Consider the following 14,985-nt stretch of genomic DNA (forward strand, 5'->3'; position numbering starts at 1 on the left):
TAAGAGTCAAGCAAATTCAACCCATCATTTATAATAACATGGAAAAGGAGGATCTGTGTGGTTCACAACTTAAGTAACAGGTATCATGGTCTCTCTCAATTTATTTCTCTGCAAATATAAACATCACAAGGCAAATACTATGACCAACAAGAGTTATTCTAATAAAGGAAAATGTTCCAGATATTGTCAGAATGTGCCATTTACCCATGTATTGCAGAAATGCCTTTGAGCAAGTTGTGGGTTATGACCATCAACTGGCAATGGTGAGAAAAATGCTTGCGTGACACTGACAGAAAACCCACCAGAGAGCAAACCCAATACTTCTTCATCTTTTTGTCCCCAGCATCATATTATTTTATGTTTACAGTTTCAATCACTTCCACTCACTTCAGCAAACATTTAACAAGTCCTATTTGCTCCTAGATTTTCTGCATAAACAATTAATACTAATATGATAGACAAGAATTTCTACTTCAGTTTTTGTTCCTCAGGACATATGGTCCAATACTACTCTGTCAGACTTAGGCACTAAATAGAGTAGACGGGAAAATGTATGTGTATCAGTTTATAACTCTTAACATGAAGACTCACCGCTTTGGTACTTAAAGAGAGTACTTTCTTTTAAATGCTTCAAGAGAAATACATTCAGTGAAAAGGATCTCACAGAGGAGCAACCTTGGACACATGCCTCAGAAATGGGGAAAATAATATCTGCCTCTTGTTGAGATTAAATGGGATAAAGTACATAAGCATGAGCTCAGAGCTTGGCACACAGTTAAGTGCTGAAATTATTATTCTACACATCTATTTTGACAGATGATAAGTATCCTAACACTAAATATTTCACTTTGCAAAAACACAACAGTTTTCTTTTCTGATCATTGAGATCTTACTGGCCTCTCCTGGTCCCCCAGTATCCACCACTGTTTAGAGTCAAGCACTTTGGTAACTGGGAAAAAATTATGCTTCCATATGTCAGGCCTAAAGTTGAGAAATGCTAATTACCATAGTGAAAAGCCAGAAATGATGAATTGGATGAACAAGGCAAAGACCCCACAGACTCTTTACACTCTCCTTAGGAAATCCCAGACAATGAACATATTACAGAGCTTATACTATTATCTCAGACTGATATAAAATTCATGGCAAACTAACATTCTTCATATCATTTAGTGAACATATATTGAGTACATACCATACAGGGGACCACAAGGCACCTAAGATATGTCCTTGCTCCCACTTTTTAAAGAAATCTTAGAGCCGCAACATTTGTGGACTTTAACTCAAAACAAGCAACATAAAATGTGCGCACCCATGTACAGCCTCCTTCAATAGAGTCATCGTATAGAGAAGCACTTCAACAAATCAAACTTTACTTTCCCACCAGCTTTACTCAAGGATGAAAACGGTAAATGTTTACTGTTAAAGACTTGCTGTGGCACATTCCAGTGCCTAACTCTATGCTCAAGGGGCCAAAAGCAAGTTTTTAAATAACACTAGAAAAATGGGGGAGGGGTTCAAAGCATCTTATTGTAACAAAAGAATTAAGTTCAGATGAACCTTTAAGAGGAAACAGACCTTTGCAGGACAATGGGAAGGTCCTATTCCTGATTTCCCCATAATGATGGCTTCCTCAGCTACCAATCTGACAGCTGCCAAAGGAAGCAAGGCCAACCACAATCTTATACAGAAGAGAGCAAATGGGCAATGATTCTTTATAAAATATAAACCGATCCCTATCAGCACATCTCTAAGTTTTTTTATAACATGCATTTGAGGGTACATACAGGTTGATTTAACAGGGTTAACTTTTACAGTACCCATATATTTAAAACTCCTACAAAGCACATTTTTCATAAAGAGAAAAACATAGCCTAATTCATCTATTCCATATATGTGGATATTTATATTTGGGATTTACTTAAAATATTATTCACTCAAATTCTTTCCCTCTTTTGTAAATAAGCTCATTTCCTTTTAACCCTTTACGGACCAACAAAGTTTACAGATTCCCCCAACAGAATTCCCACGGCTCCAAATGTTGGCCTTCAGACCACAGAAGTGGTAGAATTAGGTATTTTTTTCTCATCTGTTGTTTTGCAGTGAACAAAAAAGTACTGCTTTTATAATAACAGTTATATTTAATTAAAAAATATGTCAGGTGGCATAAGCCCTTGGTAGGCATAAGAGCTGAATTTCATTTTTATTAGGAAAGCTGTCATGATGCATATACCAATGGAATACACAGTGAGTTACCCAAGTCTAAAGGACATTCAAAGCAATTATTCATTTTATTTGGAAGTATGACGTGAAATACCTGACAAGTCTTCTAGAGTTACAAACTTAAAAAAATTCATTTACTCATACATATGTTGAACATCTAAGCTTTACATTATGAACACATTTAACGTGCTGGGGATATAAAGATTAAAAAAAATAATAATCTTTTCCTTCAAACAGGACGTAACCTAGTAGAAACAGACAAATGTCAACTGCTATAGGAGGTGGCACACACTATTATGGTGACAAAGGTGGAACTGACAAAGTCAGTGTGTGTGAATCTGAGCAGGAGTCCCGGCGAATGTCTGAATTGGGTCCCAAAGGAAAGGGAGAACATTCAAGGCCAATGTAAGGAAGGACATTACTGGTTAAAGAGAACAGCGGCTTCTGGAAAGGCCTATTATTATTAGCAAAGTGAAGCAGTAAAGTGTGTTGTTCTGAGAATTGCAACAGAATGTCTTTTGATGAAAATCAAGGAGAGAAAAGCTGAGGTTTATTATTGAAGCAGCTAGAAAGAATCTGTATGAATACAGATTGCTACCAATTACAAAAGAAAAAAATGAGGTTTGTGAGGCTGGACAGTTAGGCCAGGGCAATCCAGGTCTTATATGCCATGAAAAGGAACCTGGACTTTGATCTAGAGTGGTGGGAAAACCATGGAGGAATTTTTAGCAGGGATGATCCTCATGTGCATTTCTGAAAGACCCCTCCAGCAAATAGTATACAGGAAAGCAAGGAGGCAGAGGACACTGAAGAGTAGTTAGGCTTTTATGCCAAGAATCTAGGGAAGAGAGGTGAGAGACAACTGAACGAGGTGCGAGAGACGAAGAACAGGTTTCAGCCCTTTAGTAGGCAGGACCGGCAGAATATAAGAGATGGAGGAACATAGCTCCCTGCTTCGAATGAGTGGGTGGATGAAGGCATCAACTCAACGCAGGAATTTGGAAAGAGAAGCCATTTTTGGAGACAGACAACAAATTTCACATGTTAATACTGAGAGTTGGAGGGGCCTAGGCTACACCTGGTGGAAATGTGCTGAAGTGATTGATTAGATGTACAGAGCTCAGAAGAGCCATGGTGTTAACTTATCCAGAACATGGATGAGACAAAAAAGGGAAGAGTTCAGACCTGGGGAAACTCACACTATAGACAGAAGACTCCACATTTCCTATACAGCAAGATTTTAAGGCAGACGAAAAAAGCGACAGCCCCAAATGTCTCTATTTAAATTCAAGAAGTGTAAGAAATACACTGCAGTTTAAATAACCAAGGCTATTTCCTATGATGAATCAAAAAAATCCACTTTCACAATTAAAAAGTAAAAATCAAGATTAAAGGGGAGGTGCCAGTGCTTTCTATAGCAAAGACGTTGGTAATTATGGGAAATAAAGAACAGGTATGTTGGGCTTCCCTGGTGGCGCAGTGGTTGAGAGTCTGCCTGCCGATGCAGGGGACACGGGTTCGAGCCCTGGTCTGGGAAGATCCCACATGCCGCGGAGCAATTAGGCCCGTGAGCCACAACTACTGAGCCTGCGGGTCTGGAGCCTGTGCTCCGCAACAAGAGAGGCCGCGACAGTGAGAGGCCCGCGCACCGCGATGAAGAGTGGCCCCCGCTTGCCGCAACGAGAGAAAGCCCTCGCACAGAAACAAAGACCCAACACAGCCAAAAATAAATTAATTAATTAATTAATAATAAAAAAAAAATGGTGATGTAAACCTCACATTGGCATCTCCAGACATTGTTACTATGTTTAAAAAAAAAAAAAAAAGAACAGGTATGTTAAAAGATTAAAGGGGTGGGGAAGGAAGGGAAGGCTGATATCATGACTGGAGACCAGTGTGGACCATGACATGTCAGGAGAATGTTAGTTGAACACTTTCATGGAGGATGTAAATTTAAGTTGGATCTTTCAAAAAAAAAAAAAAAAAAAAGCAAGGATTTGCTATGTGAGAAACGAAAGGGAGAGCAGGAGGAAGGGCAGAGAGAACACCTGAAAAGGCAAATCAGTAGAAAAGGCGGTTCTTCTACCTCTTCTCCGCCCATCATCTTGTCTTCCATTCTACCACAGCCAATGCCTCTAGAAGTCCTGGACCTTTCATTACAAGTAACTTTATCACTTCTGAATTCTCATTTTCAAGTACCCCACTCTCTGACCCTCTTTCCCAGAACAACCTTCAATCCCACTAGGATCACGTCCCCAGTGCCCTTCACATCTTTACTTTCCTCCTTACCTGTCTCGGAGTCCATGGTTCTCCCTTACCATGTTGCCTGGAAAAACCTCAACACTGGTTTTAAATGCAACTCTTCTACCTAACCTGCACCTGAATATGGCTGGGCACCACCTCCAACATGCTGACTGGTCTCATTTTATTTATAACTACAACCACAAGTGCTCCCTTAATCCTGGCCAGCAATTCTAATTTCCCTACTCAATTCACATTCTTATGTTTCTAGATATCTATTTCACATGTTCCTGTTTCTCCTTAATCCTATCTATTCTTAGCTGGTTTTATATAGCTTCTGGGAGGTAAAGTTCACATAGCCTACAATTCACCCACATAAAGGGTGTAATTCAATGTTTTTTTAACATATTTAGAGTTGGGCAACCATCGAAATAAATTTTAGAACATTTTCATCACCTCAAAAGAAACCCTGTATCCATTAACCATCATTTCCCGTTTTCCCCCAACTCCACCCCAACCCCCAGGCAACCATACATTTTATTTTCTGTCTCTATGGACTTGCCTATTCTGGACATTTCATAAATGTGGAATCATACAATATGTGACCCTTTGTGACTGGCTTCTTTCACTTAGCGTATCTTTGCAAGGCCCATCTGTATTGTAGCATGTATAAGTACTTCATTTCTTTTCATTATCAAGTATTGTTAAATGGAAATACCACGTTTTATTTATCCTAGTTGGTATATTTTAAAAAAAGAGGCATTTAGAAAGGCTTTGTTAATCCACCTACCTACCACCAAATCTACCGATTTACCTGCACCTGTATCCGTACTACTCTGTGAACATCTGTGCCCCACGTTCAAACTCTGAATCCATACCCTCACCTACGTAAGAGTATCAACCTAGCAAATATCTCCTCTTTCTTGCAACAAAAATTTCCCCTCTACTGGGTTTTCCAATAATGAACATGCTAGAGTTTTTAGAAATAAACACGGAAGAACTGCCCTCACATTATATCTCCCTTCAGCTCACCCCCGTTTTACTGTTCCCCTATATAGCATATCTCCTCAGAGAGATGTCCAAAATCACTGTATCCATTTCTTGTATCTCTCATTCTCTCCTGGCCCTATCTATATATACTTACATAGGCTTTTGAACCCGTCACTCCAATAAAACCACATTTCTCAAGGTCATCCAGAAGCCTTCGTTTTGATAAATCCCGTCAGCAAGTCTCAGCACTCTTCTTTGGCCCAAAAATGGCATCTGATAGTTGATCTCTCCCTCCTTCCTAGGAACTTTCTTTACTGGGCTTCCAGAATACCTTCCTCTACTTTTGTTTCCTAGCCCTCTAGCTGCACCTTCTCAGTATCCTTTGCTGGATGGAACAGTAGAGGACAGTGGTTAAAAAGCACAGGTGTTGGAATAAGGGTACCTTGAATTCTAGGTGCTGCCACATGGAGCTGTGACCTTGGGCAGGTCACTTCATCTCTTTATGCCTCTGATTCCCCATCTACAAAATGGGGATAACTGTGTTGACTTCAAAGAACTGTAAAGCTTAACTGATTGATATATATACAAACTCCTTGGAAGAGTTCCCATCATGTCTTAGTCCTCCGTTTCATATTTTCAACTGCTAAATGCTGACGTTTTCCTGGGCTCATCCCTCTCACTACATTCCCTCCCTAGGTAATCTCACAGACTCTGGTGGCTGTAAATATTATTTATATTTGCTGATTACACCAGAATTTACATCTTTAGACTTTATTTACCAGTTGTTTAGCTGTCACCTGCACCTGAATGTCAAAGTTAAAACATCCAACATTTATCTTGACATCCTCATCCTAAACCCACTCCTCTTTGAGATTTGCCCATCTGAGGAATGGCAATTACACTCAACTAAATTGCTCAGGTCAAAACCATAGTCGTTCTTGACTCCGTTCTCTCACATATATAATAAGGCCATTCTGAAGGCTGTATCTTCAAAATAAGTTCAGACTCCAAATGCTTGTTACCTCTGCTGTGCCATCCTAGTGCAAGCTGTTAGCACTCTAATCTCATCTACTCCAATGGCATCCCAACCAGTCTCCTCTTTCCACCCTTACCAACTCCTATAGTTTGCTTTCTACAGAACAGCCATCCTTAATCCTTTGAAAAATGGAAACCAGATTTAAAGTGTTTAAATCTGTACTTGTTGTTTTACACTCTGACTGGCCCCTGACGACCAGCTCTGAACTCATCACCTGCGGCTCTTCCTTGTGATCACACTGCTCAACCCTAACAGCCCACTATAGTCCCTCCAACAAGCCAAGTTTGTTCTCAGTCCAAGCTCCCCTTCTGTTCTCCTCTCTAAACGAGATGTTTTCCCTGTGTCTATATGGCTCTTTCCTCTATTATTTCTCTGTATCACCTCCTTAGAAGCCTTCCTTGGCCATCCTATTTAAGAGTGCATCTCACACGACATTCCTCCAATCCCGTTCTCTGCTTTACTCTCTTCATAGGAATAGCTTCATGTGAAATTATTACTATCTAAGTCCCCCCTAGAATGTAAGCTCCAGGAAGACAGGCCTTGTCTTGTCATTCAGGGATCTCTAGTACCCAGAAGGGTGCCTGGCACACAGTAGGTACTGGAGTAAACACATGTTGAACGTATGAATGAATGAATGGTGGTGGCGTAAGGGATGACTAAACTCATCAACAAGATACCTCTCAGGGGGCAAAAGCATTGGCTACAAGGTCCAGGTCTCTCCCCCAGGGCGGTGAGTCTCTTTCCATTGTAAACCTATGAATATCTGAAATTTTGAGAAAAGCTGCAACGTTCTTTCACAACCTCCTTTTCCGCTCCTAGTCGCAGTTCCACCTTTTCTTGATTCCAAACGAATGAAGGTCACTGTGGCATTGTGCATGGACCTAACTCAAAATTTGTTCATACAAGAAAAAGATATACCAGCCACTCTTATCTCATCTCTCCCACCAATGCCCTGAGAGCCCCAAGGCATATATATATATGTATTTGTTTAATCATTAAAAGTGTTTTTTTTTTAAACTACAAACCTTCAGAAAATTTAAATAACAGTACAACCCATACATGTATTTCCTTCACCTAGATTCACCAGTTAACAACATTTAGGCCCTAATTATTTCGAAAAGACTCCCAGGTGTTTCTTATAGGAGGCACTGTTGGGAGAAGGGGAGAATGGAAAAATGCGGAGCTAGTTTTCAAAGAATGAGAGAGAGCACATTTTAGATTGCATTATACATTACTATACCAAAAATAAATCATTCTTAGAATGGTAGCAAGAGACTGCTAAAAGAAATTTGAGTTTTCAATAACATATAGCGCAGGCAGACTAAGATGTGTATCTATTTTTAGCATGGGGTACATTATGTTTTGATAAAATCTAATACATGAAAACCATAATTTCAAATGAAGAATCAGAGACCACTGTCTCTTTAAAATGACGCCTTGGATTTTCTGCAAAATAACGTACAATAAGGTTTGGTCAATTTCCCTATAGCTCATTTATAGTCTTTTTTTTAGAATTTGTTTGCATATGAATTGCTATTTTATTGTAACTGGCAAAGTATAACAGCTGTGACTTCGAGTTAAGACCTGTACTATTAGAGTCAAGAAGCTTGGGATATACTGGTAATCCATCACTGAATGAGATCATCCATAGGAAATTTTATTTTCAATGTTAGCTGGAAAAAATCTTACCTGAAATTCTTCACAGCATTATCTTTGTCTACCAAAAGCAATCTAGAGCCCAGAGTTTCTGCCCCTCCCACCTTCCTCAGGCCCAAAGAGATGTCAGAGATTTAAACTTAAGAGACTCTTTAGGCTGGAGTTCTGCAGCCTAGGAAGTGCAGAGAGAGATGGAGACAATGTGATAAGCAGCTTTCAAGTTTTCGTGCAAGACCTTCTCCATGTTTTGTTTGAAGTGCTTCGCCTTCTGAGAAAATATGGTGTGTATTCATGCATAAATTGATATCCAAGGTAAATATCTGCTGTGGATCGATCACTATTAAAACATTCATTGAACAATGTTATATACAAAGTTGAAGGCACTGTGATGAGTATTTGGGAAACATAGTGGAATAATATAATGCAATATTTAGAGTACCAATTCAAATATTTTAAAGTTTTCAAAGAACACTTTTATAGGATAAACAAACATCTGGTAGACCCCTCTGGGTTATAATTTAATATAACCAATATTATAACAAAGTCGACAATAAGGAAGAATATTAAAATGCAAAAAGTGTTTAAAAAATTAGGTGTTATCATTAAAAAAAACTTTTGAGAATTTTCTTCAGGTTTCCTTTGAATGTTATTCACACTAGTAGTTTGGTGCTCTAATGTTCTAATTTATAGTGTTAAAAATTATTAATTATAAAAGTATCAAAATTCTAGGCAGAAAAATCTAAAAGCTAAGTGAAATCACAAGTCAAATATCAATTTTAAAGTACAGTTGACCCTTGAATAACACAAGTTTGAACTGTATGGACCCACTTATACACAGATTTTTTTTTTCCAGTAAATATATACTACACGATCCGTAGTTGGTTGAATCTGCAGGATGTGGGACCTCGGATATGGAGGGCCAACTATAAAGTTATGTATGGAGTTTTGACTGCATGGGAGTTGGCGGCCCTCATCACCGCGTTGTTCAAGAGTCAAATGGAATTACAGAACTTGATAGTAAAATTATTCATCTTCAAGGCAGTCTTAAGGATCATAGATAGCTACTGCATAAAAGCAAACACGCCTGTTTAATTCACAAACCAATTCTGTCTACATAATTCTTGAAGTGTCCAAATTTTGGAACATCAAATGCCTATCAAGGCCAGGCAAGGATGTGTGAAAATCAAGCACGAAGTATACATCATACTACTGCCTAGCAAGTCAGCCTGTAGGCTACCAATCTGTGACTTTTGCTTTAAATATTTGGTAACAAATATTATCAATAAGAAGCAATCTTACACATACCCAATTCTTATAAATTTTACCATCATCTACAGCAGTGTGACAAAACTGGAGAGAATCTCTGTATAATAATAATTAAGGAGTAAATGTATCGGGCAAGAGAAGAGACTTTAATTTTCCACAATAGGAATGAATCCGATTTAGCTTAATTTTTCCTTGAAAAGACATTATGGATATGCTGGTACCACAACAGAGATATGTAACACAAACAAACATTTTTTTGTGTATTTTTTTATTGTTTGGAACACCAAAGTAACCCAAATTTCACATTTACAATGAAATTTTAAATAAAAATATGCTGTACATTGTATTAGAGATACATGTTATACAAAAGTTTGGAAAAGTAAACACATACACTTATACAGTAAAGAGAATGTACTGAATTGCTATCACCTTTAATACTCCTTCTCTCCTAAATGGTCAACAACTGTAAACTGTTTCCTTTAGCTTTTATGAAATGACCACTGCTCTAGCTATTTTGAAGTGTGAGGTACTAAGAACAGATTCCTTTAAAATCAAGTGATAATGAGTTATTATTGTGCATCGAATAGTTTTATGTTTTCAGATTATCAGTTACTAAAATAATCAAAATCTCTAAAAGATGGAGGTAGTTCTCTACAAATCTGGTAGCAAGGGCTACTTCAGCCCAATTCCAGAAACAGGTAGTCAGCACTCCCAAACTAACATCCACACTTAAGTCTGATCATTCAGAAAATTCTTAACACCAAGCCATCCTTAAAGCACCACACCACCTCCTTCATAACCAGGGCCTACAATAGAATTTTGGAAGATCTGTTTGTTGAAATGTTTTTTTGGCCCCTCTGCTTTAAAAATATTATTGCCACATTTCAGAAATTAGGATCCAAGAACTAGTTAAGTCTCAAGGATACATTTAGCTTCCACTGTAAGAAAACAATTTGAGTATCATTAATAGGAAGAATACAGATACCATATTGTGCTATTTAAATGAAATGCCACTATGACTAACACACATTTTCTCAGTAAGCCAACTGATGGAACTTGAATACATGTGAACTTATCTCTTGGTCTAATATATCATGAAATATCTGAGGCAACCATGCCAAGATACATACTTCCCTAAAAAGGCTGCTTCCTCTGCTGACAATTAGAACAGTTTAAAATAAATCACAAGTAAGTAATATAATTTTAGAATTTCCAGTACTGTTCTCTAGGTATGCTAAATATCATCCATGACATTCCTTACCTGTAATAAGCACCCACCATTCACTGAATGCCTGCTCTGTGGCAGGCCCCTTGTCAGTTGTTTATATATGTTAGTCCAACTGAATGACCACAACACCCCGGTGTGACATTTCATTCCTTTTCTCACAGTTGAAGAAACAAGCTTAGTATCACCTTCTAGGCTTAAAGTTTTCTGTATAGTATAACATTGCTTTTTATTATCATAAGAGAAAACATTAGAGCACCAAGAGAAAACTTGAAAGCATCTTAGTTCTAGTATTCTGTTAACTTGGTTAACATCAACAATATTCAACCTATTTACTGATCCTTTAGTGCTACAATATTGCATGTAATTACTATATTCCTTTATCAAAATGATGGAATTGTGATTAGCCTTTTGGTTAAATCCTCCTTTATTTGCATATACACTAAAAAGTTTCATTTCTATAAAAGGTCAAATTCATGGGATATTCTTTTCAAGATTTCTTATTGAAGGAAAATGGAAGGCTCTCTCAGGATTCAACTAAACTACTGCAGTTTAGTTAAAAGTGCCTATTTTAACAAAACAGTTTTCATTTTTATGTTATGTCATATTTTAACCTTTCCAGATCTGGAACAGCCTTCAATTTCTATATTTGCTTTAAAAGTTACAAAGATCATCATCAGAGGTGAAGTATAAACAATCCTACACTGAAAACCATCCATCCATCCGCTTACATAATAATGTTCCTCTCTCATGGAGCTTCCATTCTTGGGGGTGGGAGGAGATGGACATCCAAACAGGTATGTTAGATAATGATAAATGCTAAGAAATTTAATTATTTTTCTAGCAGTGACTAGCTTACTAAGTTTATTTTTCATGCTCACCAACTTTTGATTTGTGTTTTATTTTGTTTCACATGTTGGCTGAGAGTTTAAATTATACATTTCAGTAGTGATAAGAAATAAAGGGCAGAGTTTCCAAGACCTAAATGTTAAATAAAAGGCAGGTAATTTATTCTTTTTTTTTTTTTTGGGCTGCGCCGTGTGGCTTGTGGGATCTGTTTCCCGACCAGGGACTGAACCCGGGCCACAGCAGTGAAAGCCCAGAATCCTAACCACTAGGCCACCAGGGAACTCCCTGGGTTATTTATTCTTAAAGGTTGTTCGTAAGTAGCGGTTATTAAAGTCTTGGAGATGAAATCTTTTCATTCATTCAGTGAATTTACTAAGACCAGAAAAAACCACAAATGCATGAAATTCTGTAAACAGTCTCAGATGGCCTAATACCCATGGATACCAGAGTAGGAAACTTCATTTCAAAGAGAATTCACAACCAGGGGCATGCGTGTGGGGTAGAGGAAAGAGGTTGATCAGAAAATTCTACCCAACTTAGATTCTGTGATTCTTGTGTAACCATCTTATTACAAATATGGGGGGGGGGGGAGAAGCATAACAAAACTGAGATCCAAAGATATTAAGGTTTCCTGGCTACTAGTTCACTGTTCCCACTGTTCCTTCTACTATGACTTCCATTAGGGCATAGACCTCTTAAGCAACTTCCCTATTAAACATATCATTTTCCATCATTATGAGGACTACTGCTACATTACTTGTGACAAATTTTAACCCTAAATCCTCTTTTACCATTACCCAGTCTGTGTACTAGAAGAAATAAAAATCAAGTTTATTATCAGCCTAAACTCAGTCTTGGAGAGGGCAGAAGACAGCATGCCATGTAAAAACAAATTGATTTTTATTATAAATGTAGTACATGCAACAAAGTGAAAATTTCCAACAGTACTGAAAGCTGTAGGTGAAAAGTAAAAGTCCTACATCACAAACCAATGTCCCACAGTCCTACATCCCAGAAGTAACCAATATGCTCTTTCCTTAAAAAAACTAAGATTATGAAAGCGAACATTTGCACACACATACCTCTGAAAAATACAATGGGCTCACAGGACTAGAATATTCTAACACTAAGGATGAATTAACTACCCATTAGGAGAATCAAGTGTTAATTATATTTGGCAATACCACTTCAAATACAACAATTTATTAATTGTTATAGGATGGTCACTATAACAAGTATATGACATATTCACTTATAATTCAAGCAAGCAAGGGTAAGGCCTCTTAAAGATGTAGACAATCTAAACCACACTTCCATGGATCACAGAAGTAGAGTTGTGGGTAAAGAATACAACAGATGAACTCTTGCAGGAGAAAAGTGAGGGGTCAGTGGAAAAAGCATTGCCTCAGGCTGTGCAACTGTCACTCAGGTAACAAAGCCATTTTATTGCAATGTATCAAAGATAATTTCTTTGCTAGCCCACAGAGAATGCTACCAAAGTCCAGGGATTTTAAATGTATAAAAATTAATCCAGACGGGAAAAAACCCCACATTGTTAAAGAAATGCTCTCTCTTATAAAGCTGCGATGTTTGGGGTTTTGTTAATCATGGACTATGTACCAACTCCTTTTTACAGAGATTAGTTTAATCACTTTGCTATACCAAATTAAGATGTGCAAATCCAAACTTTTATTCAAGACAGACAAACAAACATGATTTCATTTTTGAGGCTGTCTCTTGAGCATATTCTTGGTAAAGACTAAAGTACACATATTTAAGAGAAAGATCTTCCTCAAAGAAAAATAGCCTCAGAGAACATTTTACCAAAATTAGCATTGTTTATATAAAAAGCCTAACTTGGGCAGGGGAAAGAAAACTAATGATAAAAAACTTAACTTACCAAGAAGTGAAACAGGCTGGGTTACAGGAGGGGTGGGCAGATTCGTGGGTGCAGCAGGTGGCACAGCAGAACCATACATTTTCACACTGTCACCAGACTCGGCGTTTCCTCTAGCCCCAGACACCACTGTTGGAATGGGATTTCCAATAGATAAGTCTTTTGTAGTGTCTTCATTTATACCAGCGATAGTAGCTAAGGAATATAATTACATCAACATGTGAAGCTGAATAAATAATTATCTCCCGGTCAACATTCTTTTGCCATACTATAGGTCCTACTACTGGTCCATTCTCCCTCCTACTCTCAATTCCAAGAGGACAAGTGAACACAAAGGAAAAACATGCTTACAGTTTGGGATGTTTATTGGTGGAGTGTGAGGAGGAGGAATGGATACTGGTGGAGTTATAGGAGGTGGGGGTCCAGGAGGAAGAAAACCTAGAATAAGAAAAATAATGTCAACTGAAGTTGTGTCACTTTATTTCAGGCTCTAAAAAAAGAATGTCTTCTCAAATAACTTAGTGTACCTGGTGGTAAATGCATTGGGTTGAATCCTGGGCGCAAAAATGGTGGAGGAGGTGGAGGAGGAGGAACACCAGGACCAAAGCCTGGAGGGGGAATTCCCAAAGGAGGCGTGAAGGTGGGTGGCTGGAGAGCACCAACCACAGGAGGTCCCGGCTGATGTGGTGGGACCTAGAGAGAAAGAACGGAAAATGAAGCCACATACCTAGCCACCCTCCCACCCACATAGTGTGTAGGGACAAAGAAAATACCTTGTTGAAAAAAGAAATCTCTAAATTGTGCTTATTATGTGAATACACTTATTAGATAACAGGTGGTAATCTGCACCTACCCCTAAACAATAGAAACCACATAGTTTCCCCTTTTTCTATTTGGCCGCACCGTGCGGCATGCGGGATCTTAGTTACCCGACCAGGGATCAAACCTGTGCCCCCTACAGTGGAAGCACAGAGTCTTAACCACTGGACCACCAAGGAATTCCCAAAAATCACATATTTACTCTCTACTTTATGACAGCAAATTCACACTGTAATTCACCAGCACCTATATTGGTGTTCTGCTAGAATATTAATATATTAAAAAATGTCTCATGGTTAGGTCAATAAGTTTGAGAAATACAACTTTAAAAAAAGCTACCTGGTAATCTGCACAGTGATCAAGATCACAGGTCCTTAGGGTCAAAGTGCCTGGCCCCCCTTTCAAGTTGTTTTGTGACCCTGAGCAAGCTACTTACATTACACTCCCTAGACCTCAGTTTACTCATCTGTAAAATGGAAAAGTGCCAACCTCACATAATTATGGGGATTAAAGAGTCAATAAATATTAAGTGCTAGTGCCTGGCACTTTAATAAATACCCAACATATGTTAGCTATTGTTAAAAAAAAAAAAAAAGAATAATCAATCTTAAGAGATTAGTCAGGTTTCTTTAAATGAGTGCTGACATTCGTTGAATCTTATTTAGAACCTGCACTGGAAGGGCATATCCAAAAGGTCAGCTAAAGAGTGCCAATCTGGGAACTCCATTTATAAAATATCACAGCTAAGTATGTATCAAAGCATGTAATTTTCTGCTAACACTA

General features: G+C 38.1%; 1 protein-coding gene across 3 annotated transcripts in view; it reads right to left on the reverse strand.

The window, feature by feature from the left end:
- The window catches only part of SCAF4 (SR-related CTD associated factor 4), a 61,681-nt gene that overhangs the window by 6,620 nt on the left and 40,076 nt on the right, over window positions 1-14,985 (reverse strand). For 2 of the 3 annotated variants that reach the window (XM_059921433.1, XM_059921432.1), the window contains exons 17-19: window positions 13,911-14,076; window positions 13,735-13,821; window positions 13,387-13,578 (exon numbers count right to left, since the gene is read on the reverse strand). In XM_059921433.1, the coding sequence (XP_059777416.1) occupies window positions 13,387-13,578; window positions 13,735-13,821; window positions 13,911-14,076 (445 nt within the window). The remainder of the gene's footprint in view (window positions 1-13,386; window positions 13,579-13,734; window positions 13,822-13,910; window positions 14,077-14,985) is intronic. The other variant, XM_059921434.1, reaches the window with a different exon arrangement.

Source organism: Balaenoptera ricei, chromosome 4, assembly GCF_028023285.1.
Source record: "Balaenoptera ricei isolate mBalRic1 chromosome 4, mBalRic1.hap2, whole genome shotgun sequence".
In the NCBI taxonomy this organism is placed as follows: Eukaryota; Metazoa; Chordata; class Mammalia; order Artiodactyla; family Balaenopteridae; genus Balaenoptera; species Balaenoptera ricei.